This window comes from Pteropus vampyrus, unplaced genomic scaffold (assembly GCF_000151845.1).
Source record: "Pteropus vampyrus isolate Shadow unplaced genomic scaffold, Pvam_2.0 Scaffold453, whole genome shotgun sequence".
Classification (NCBI taxonomy): domain Eukaryota; kingdom Metazoa; phylum Chordata; class Mammalia; order Chiroptera; family Pteropodidae; genus Pteropus; species Pteropus vampyrus.
The window spans coordinates 595,686-604,885 of record NW_011889234.1 but is presented as its reverse complement, the minus strand read 5'-3'; the positions used below and the strand labels follow the sequence as shown (position 1 = coordinate 604,885).

General features: G+C 43.5%; 1 protein-coding gene across 4 annotated transcripts in view; it reads right to left on the bottom strand.

The window, feature by feature from the left end:
- Window positions 1-1,404: 1,404 nt before the first annotated feature.
- Window positions 1,405-9,200, bottom strand: part of SERTAD2 (SERTA domain containing 2) — a 107,726-nt gene continuing 99,930 nt past the window's right edge. For all 4 annotated transcript variants that reach the window (XM_023524245.1, XM_011381860.2, XM_011381859.2 and 1 more), the window contains one exon: window positions 1,405-6,731. In XM_023524245.1, the coding sequence (XP_023380013.1) occupies window positions 5,783-6,727 (945 nt within the window). In that variant the 5' untranslated portion in view covers window positions 6,728-6,731 and the 3' untranslated portion in view covers window positions 1,405-5,782. The remainder of the gene's footprint in view (window positions 6,732-9,200) is intronic.

Below are 9,200 nucleotides of genomic sequence, written 5' to 3'. Positions count from 1 at the left end.
CTGCTGCTCACCTCCTGCTGTGCGCTCTGGTTCCTAACAGGCGATGGACTGGTACTGGTACCTGGGAGTTGGGGACCCCTGGCTTAAACAATGGAAATTTATTGTTCTGGAAGCTAGAAGTCAGAGATCAAGGTGTCAGCAGGGCTGGTTCCTTCTGAGGGCTGTGAGAATGTTCCATGCTGCTCCCCTAGCTTTTTGGGGTTTGCTGGAAATCTTTGGTGTTCATTGGCTTATAGACATATTACCCTGATCTCTGCCTTCATCTTCACATGCTATTCTCCCTGTGTGCTTGTCTGTTTAGAAATGTCATTTTTTTAAAGGGCCCTAGTCATATTAGATTAGGGTCGACCCTAATAACCTCATTTTAATGTATCTCTGTAAAGACCCTATATCCAAATTAATGTCACATTCTGAGGTACTGGGGGTCAGGACTTACACAAGTCAACGCATGACACCTCTCCAACACTCCCACCTCCCATATTCCATTGCTGATTGAATGGAACCTTCATTTCCGAGGTCCCTCATAACCAGGCGATTCCTTCACCAGCTGGTGTGGTGGCCCAGAATCACCTGGACCAGGCGAGGCTGGCTCCCATGAACCCATAAAAGATGGCCCAGCTGCCAAGGAGGTTACACAGGACCTCTTCCATTAACCTCTGGAAGATGGTGGAGGACGGACGGATTATATAAATCAGGAGGCGCTGTTGGAAGATGTGCAACAAATGTGCGAATCACTGGTGCTCTGAGATGTCAACTCTAGCGTCAAGGAGAGTTGACGCTAACAACTGGGCAGTTAGAGTAGTTAGGAAGCAGGTGCAATAACCAGAGGCTAGCAGGGAAGAGGGCCCGAATAGCATAAGCTGTGGTAGAGATGGAGAGGAGGTGGTGGGGATCGATGGCATTTGGGAACAGAGGGGCCTGGAGTGGAGGTGGCATAGGGGCAGGGAGGCCTGAGAGGAGGGTAATGAGGCTGAGAGGCCCAACGAGGAAGGATCGGCCCCATGAGGAAATGAGCCTGTTTAGATGCACAAACCTTGGTAGATACTGAAGTCTAGAGTTCAGAAGAGAGGCAGGATCTTGAAACAAGTTTTCAGAGCCCTGAGTGGATTAGATTTCCTCAGGAAAGCAAGCAGTAGAAGTGGAGGCTCAGCACAAGATCTGGTCACCAACCAAACCCTGGAAAAAAACAATGTTTAGAGAGAGTTGAAGGAGAGAAGTGAGAATGAGATCGAGGAGGACCCAAGACGGGGAGAACCAGGTGCTCCTGAGACCAAGGTGGTGGGATAAGGTCAACAGCGCCAACTCCAGCAGAGGCCATGGGTGGACTGTTCTGTAAAATGAGCAAATTGTGACATACGAGCAGGTTATGCTCTCTGGTCAGAATGAAACTGCAACACGCCACTCTCATCTTTTAACTGTTTATTGTATAATATAAAACTACAAAAGTAAGACTGCTCATTTCCATGTACATTTAATCTGTTCAGTTGTTTAGATTACAGCCCAAACCTACATGTGAATACAGCCATCTGGGTTCCGATGTAACGTCTGTAATATTGCATAGAAAAGGCACAGCTCTCAGGTCTGTGGGGAAAAGGCTATACCTCCTTTTTTTTAATTTAATTTTTTTTTTTTTTGACAAAAGCCCTCCTGAAAAACCATGCACCAACTATGTACATCTTTTGCAAAATCTTAAGTTGTTTGCTCGTATGGATTACACTTCTCTTCCAAACTTGTTATCCCCAAAAGATGTCCAAAATTTTTATTCACTTTGTCTGCAATAACATTTGCTCCTGGCTAATTTTCAAGAACCATTTAGACTCAAGAAATTCTTAGAAGCACTGAAAATAATTGTACACAAGCAGGATGCACACACCTCACTGTTGTAGGCAATTACAGGAAGTTAACCATTTATAGCCAGAACAGGTTAAATATGTTCTTTTCAATATTTTCAGAAAATGTATAAAGGCCCAATTTGTAACAGCAAGGTTTTGAAATTAAGACAATTCATGTAGAGAATAACAATCGCCGCACAAAGTAGAGTCTTAGGTTTTTTTTTTTTTTTTTACATCTGTCACTTAAGAAGGCTGCCCTGCAGTATTCATAATTCATTGTTTACCACAAAGGTGGTTAATAAATTTAAGCTTTAAAAACGATCCGTAAGTTGATACTTTGGCTCTTTGGAGCTTATTTATTTAAGAAATTTTCCTTGATTGACCTCAGGGCAGTTGGGACACTCCAAGGGACTATGGCAATAAAAAGCTCAATTGATAAAGACACTCGAGGTGTATCGGAGGCTCTGGCTAGTTTGTCACCCTTTGGTGTGAACAAGGGTGTCAGTGTGGTTGCCCCTTCTGTCATAAAGAGAAAGTGCTACTTAAAAACATTTAAAAATATCAACCCCTTGATGCTTGATTTTCTTAAAAATTTGGAGGTATTAAAACATTCCTCATCCATACCTTTTGCATATTTCAAATAGACCCATATTAGAGAAGAGAGTAAAAATGAATGTGGACTGTGCATACGATGAGAAGACCCAGGGGTCTGGCTTGGACCCCCTTTTAATACAGATTGACATTCCTACAAGAGAATACATTCCTACCATACATTCTGCACATGTTACGATCCAGATGTTGTTAGAGCTCCACAGTAAAATAAATATATTTACACAGAAAAAAAAGGAATAAATAACTTATGAAAAAAAAATCACTTCAAATTCAAAGCTCTTATTATTCTGCTCTCATCTTGTCACTTCATTGCACATCACTGTCAATAATTGTCCTCTCCCAGCCCCACCCAGCACGTCTTTCTCATAAAGGCACCTCAAACTGCCTGCCTGACTCTGAATGCCACACGATGTCCTTTACAAAGGGGAAGGCACTGCTGCCAGGTGGCATCTGGAAGCACGTCCCACGCTCAAACTGGGAAGTGGAGATCACACACAGCCTCACATTCTTCTCTGTTGGGACATCACTTTGTAAAAATAAGACACAAGGTAACTTGAACACTTGATGGTTTTGTTCTTTTTAAAATGGGCCACTAATTTCCCATGTCTACCTCAGTAGACCTTGAACATCAAGAATTTATGGCAAGGGTGTCCAGAGTTAACAAGCATTTGCCTGCTGTTGGGGAGGGGGGTGCGCGGGGGAGCTGTTGTTTTGATTTTGAAGCCCAGCCTTAAAAATATGAGAGAGTCAGAGAACCACGTTTGGGCAACACTTCGCTGTGCTTATTTGAACTGTTGCCCAACATATGGGATTTGTTTAAACACACGATTTGCTAATCCAACCAAAGTACAGTTGTTCTAAGTTACTGTAAATCAGTTTTTAACAATGGCAAATCAACTGCCTTACCCTGTTATTGTTCGGAATAATCAACACTATTGTGTATGTATACATATGTATATGTGTGCAGCGTGTGGTGAGTTTGCCAGGTCCTCCAGTTATGAAAAGCATGGCGTCTGGGTGGACTTGTTCTCCATAGAAAAAGGAAGCTCTTAAAAAGGACAGGCACAGTGACACCAGAAGCATCTACAACAACCCTCACCTTAACTATATGGTCCCTGGTCCTACCAAAGGAAATGACACATCTGCAGCAGTAAGAGGTGTCCTGGTGGAGGCTGCTTGTAGGAGAACAAGTACAATTTGATCTGTTTCTCACTGCTCTACTGAGTTGATAGCCTTTAAAAACACATTCAAGTGTGTGCGGGGGGGGGGGGGGGGGGGGAACGTAAATTAGAATGTAGAAAGATTTAATCATCATACACGAATCTTTTGATTAGATGAGCAGTTCCTTCATCACAAATCTATTTGTTTTGCCATGTGTATTACAAAAATAAAACTATCTGTGGCTTGTTTAAAGTGCCATTTTATAAAGCTGTCTTTTTTAATTGGCCAGAAAGACTCAATTTTATCCATGGCAAGAAGTGAGCAGAATTGGTGACTGAATATTGACAAATGACTAACAACAAAGACGACGACAACACAAATCCCATAATTTAAAAATTCTTAAATAAATATAAAAGTTATTCCTAAAGAAGCCATCTGCATTTCAACAATATAAGTTGTAACCAGCTAAAGTACCATTGGGAGAAAGAAAAAAAACCGAAAGGAAAAAGGCCATAAACAATTCCGGCAACAAGCATGATACATTGCAAACGTTTTAAAATTAAATGTACACCACTAGGAATAAAAAGCTACTTCTCAAGTGCCCGGGGGCAGGGGGCAGGGGGCAGAGGGGTAGGCAAGGGGGAAGGAGAAGAAACATGCATAGAAAGTCCTGTCTGCGTATTTGGATAAAACAGCCTTGTAAAGTGTAGTTAAAGCAGTTGATTACAGAAAGCAACCATATTGGAAGCCATGATGTAACGGGACCAACTCCAGGTTCAAGAGCTACAGATGTTACAAGAGTGCATCCCAGGCTGGGCCGAGGTGAGCAGAGCTCACTGTGGTGATCATGAAAAATGCCATTTTCAGCACTTAGCAATAGAGGGAACGAAAGCTCTAGGGAAGGAAGCTGGAAAAGACAATTGAGCAACATGACAGGTGCCTTCTGGGGGAGATTTTTTTCTTTATGAGCCCTAAGCACTGCATCAGGGTTTAGTTCCATGAAGAAGTTGGTTGCTTTTCATAAAATTTTGTTCGCATGTAAAATTTCAGGTCATAAAAATTATGCCAAAAAGGAAAGATGTGAGTTTTTGTTTAAAAAAATAAAAACAATTAAAAGCACGAACTTGGCGTAAATAGTATTCGGTAGCCTTCCCCTCGAGAGAGGGAACTAAAGAGAACCATCATTTAAACCCCGAGCTCCACAGCCACCTCCCGCCAACTGCTTAATGCAAGTTTGATGAGCAGACATGGCTCCGGCTTCTAGCTTTGGAAGTCACAGTGTTGGCGGGTGTTCATGCCAAGGGGTCAGTGCTTGTGAAATTTGGGTGTGATATCGCCTGGCCCTTTCTTAAAGCGCTGTGAGTGAGTGAGTGAGTGTGTGTGTGTGTGTGTGTGTGTGTGTGTGTATGTCTGCATTTGGGGACATCAACTGCAGATTTGATCCAATTTTCTCTTTGCACCAAACACATATAAAACATTACAATGCTATAAAAGTACAAGTGCAACTTGTACATCTGAAGTTTGCAGGAACTATGTGAGCAAATCCTATCAAAATAGCTATCTCATATGTATAAACAGCATTTGTTTTTAGAAAAACAATATCATAAACTGCAGAATCTGTACAAAAATATAAAATAAATTTGGGCAGCAGTTTCTAAACAGCCATGTAAATGCAACACTTACGAGGAGTAGTTAATGCCTCTAAAAAGGCTGAATTGCCAAGTCAACCTATACAGGGCGAAAATGCCAGAAAAAGTACTGAGATTATCTAAATAATATATATATTTTTCTTTTTTTTTTTTTACCTCTTGCAATAAAACTTATAGAAAAAATAGACAAATATGCACATGCAATTTACAGCTTTCCCAACTTATTCCTTGTGCTTCACTTGAACTGTTTATTTTTGCCATTTGATATAGCAATATTGTCTTCAAATGTAGTCCCTCCTACTCCAGGGTAGGTCTCTGAGGAACCACTCAAAAAAGCATATTAAAAGTGGTCATACTTGGATGAAGGCACTCCAACTCTGCTCAAAGCAAAAACTAGTGTGATCCTTTTGTAAAAGGTTCTTTTTCTCTGAAAAAGGCAAGCAAGGGTGCATGCACAGTGCGGAGAGCTGTCAGGGCGCAGAGACACTCGCAGAGCCTGGGTGGGCACAGTCACCGGGTCCCGAGCTCTTAGGACCCGACGAGCACCTCCATGATGTGGTCCAGCTCTGTGAGGTCCATTTTGAAAGGCTGACTCGGGGCGACGGGCTGGCTGCTGTAGGGAGCGAGAGTCTTGAGGAGGTCGTCCGCCGACACGGGGGCCATTTTGGAGGCCGTCCCCGACGCGGATGTGCAGGGGTCAAAATCATACATCGACGTATCAATGTCGGCAAACAGGATGTCGTCCAGGGTCAAGTCCGTCAGAAACCCCGTGGACGTGGTGATTTCAAAATTCCCAGGCAGAGAGTCCATCAGTTTCGGGTCGTCCGGGCGGCCCTCTGGCAGCCCCTCGGGTTTCTGAACGCTGGGCTCGCCGGCGCCCCCTTTCGCGCTGTCAGTCGCTGCCACTGCGGCCTCGGTGGAGGTAGATGTGGGACAGAGCTCCTCGATCTCGTCCAAGGCGGAGGAGAAGCTGTCCTTCTCCGGTGGGAGGGCTGGAGGTGAGAGTTTGGTGGGAGCCGCAGGCTGCACGGCCGGGGAAGTGCAAAAAGTGTCATCGTCGTCCTCGAGCAGCGAGGCCGGGGTGAGGCAGGCCTCCAGGGGCGTAGTGCTTCCGAGGTCGCAGGGGTGGGCCGGCGCGGGCGCAGGGGGGCTGAAGGCGGGCGGGGCCTCTCGGTAGCTGTCGCTCAGCGAGTCGCTGGGCTGGGAGGAGGGGGTGAACACGGGCCTCAGGCTGCCTTCCTGTTTGAGTTCCTCCTGGATCCGCCGCAACATGTTGTTGATTAAGACGGTCTTTTGCAAGCTGGGCTCTGTGAGGGGCCGGTGGTTGTAGAGTTTCATAAGGGAAATGTTGAAGATAGTCTGGCGCTGTAAGGTGTAAGACACCTTGGATGGACCGTCAGAGGGAGACAGGATTTTGCCTTCCAGCCCATCTTCATGCTCATCAAACTTCCGTTTTCCTCCTTTACCCAACATATATCTGCAAAGGAGAAAGGAAGGAAATGGAATTAATCACAGGAAAACTAATTGCTATCGTAAAAAAGATGCTGATTCAGAGTTCGGGACATGGACTTCTGTTGGTTCCTTGCCCGGGCTTAGTTAGAACTGATGAATTAATTGGGGGAAGACCTTTTAGAATGAGAGAACGGGGGAATACACCTTTGTATGCCTGTGGAGCAATTTTTCTCACTAGGTAGTCTGGAGAATGTATTTCTTGAGAAATGTGTACGACCCAGACAAGTTAAACGTTACCATGGAAACCGTGATTTTGACTTTCTCAGCTCCTGTGCTTGCTTAATATCACCATGCAGGTTCAATTTCCCTCCCTCAAACAGATTTATTTTTAAAGCCCAAGAAAACACTTACAATGCTATGGCCTAGACAGATAAAGGTGTCATAGATTAGAGCTTTAACATATCTTGAACGTTTGAAAGAACCAAGTTGGAGAAGGGAGAACATGTATAATTTTGGTAGAACGGTGTGTGCTTTCAAAATGCCTCTTCCTTCCTCATTATGCATACAGCCTTTCTGCCCGTTTGGTGACATGTGGTCAAGCCCTTGGCCTGTGTTAAATGACCACAGTGACTGAGCTGCCACCACATTTCAGTATAGAATCCAGAGGAGGAATGTGGATTTCCCAGCCCAAGTTTTTCCATGGCTCAATTTCATCATATACAGTTACGTCCGGATGCAACTGGATTAATTTGAAAGTAATTTACTCTGATTATAAGCATTGCTGTTTGGGTACTTGAAAACATTTTTTCATAACAAAATACTTACTGTGACTCCAGACATATATATGTATTTCGAAGAAATGTCAAACTCATATCTCAGATCTTGAGCATTTGGGCACGAGTTGAATTTTAACTCCTGCCCCACATTGCCTGATGCTCATAGCCTAGGCGGCCTCCTCACCTGCTCTCGCCTTAGTGAAAACGTTATTCTCCGCTGGCTGTACTTTCTGGAGAGTGGTCCTTCCTTTCGGAACGTCCACTGTCTAAACAGAACAATTCCAAGCTATCGGCCTTTGCCTCATAGACCTCACTTTCTAACTGTTTAATCAGGATAGTCGTCCTTATGTAGTCCAGACCAGGAGACATGGCTCTAATTAAGCCAAGCTGGTGCTTGCTCTCTCACCCGCTTTACAACACCCACGGATACGTGGTAATCTTCTCCCTGATGCCACTCACTCTTCCTGATATCTTTATGTACAAGCAGGTGCTTTGTAGTTATTCAATTTTTCTTCTAACAGTGACTTGCCTTTTACTGAATTACTTCAGTTGATTTTGATAGCACCTCATTCAATCCCTTATTAACTCGTTCCACATCTATGCTGTCTTGGGCACTCCGCCAGGCAGTGGGAGCCCCACAGAGGAATAAAGCCTGGTCTTCAAGGGGCTCAGTAACTTCTACAACTCATTATTATTTTGAATGAGTTTCATCTCTTCCTAAAGCTAACCGTAATGAAACTTCACAGAACTTCCTTCCAATGCTGTGTGTGTGTGTGTGTGTGTGTGTGTGTGTGTGTGTGTGTTTTATAGGGGAGAACCAACGCTTTGTTAAAGAAAGCCACTCTGCACAGACATGCAGGTGGTCACAGAGCCTGGCACACAAATCCCACTTGGAGTGACTACCTTCATGTACCTTGGTCTCAAGTAGAGAAAGACAAAGACAGCTGCAACCCATCAATGTCAGAATCAGCTTGAGAATTTGTTAATGCTTATAAAAATGTGGACTTACTTGTATGAAACGCCTTCTCTCATTTTGTAAATATTAAGAAAATGGCTGTCAATCATTAGGACCAAAGACCAGCCCCATAATTAACTGTGCTTTGAGGCAAGGAAGGTATGATAGTAACAACTTGCTTATCTAATACCTCACATAAGAGAAATATTTCCTACTGCTTAGTGCTAAAAGTCTCATTTGTATATACACTTTGCACATAACATTTCCTATCTATCTAAAGTACCTGTGCCCATTTAAACTTGAGTGTGAATCAGAGAGGAAGTGATTTCATTTCGCATTACAAAACACTTTCTACTTTATGCATTTAGATGTTACCGGGACAACTGTGTTTTGAAACAGGTAACCGTACTCACAATTATACTATTTGTATTTGCTTACAATTTAAGCGTTTAAATACTCACGTCCAGAAAAATTACACTTCTTGCCAAAGAGCTCACTAACTGCATTTAATTCTCATCTAAAGTTGTTAGAAGATCTATGTTACACGTTCTGTGATCAGACCCAGTACATTTAAACGTGTGTGAGAGAGTACACAAATGCATACATGTGACAGAGTGAAAGGCTTGGCCTCTCTGACTCCATCTTGTTCAAGCCTGCTTTGCTCCCAGGCCCTTCAGGCTAATAGCTTCTCCTTGGTCTTGCATACAGACATGTTCATCATTAGAGGGATTCTGCTTTTGGCTTGAGTTTTACAAAAATAGCC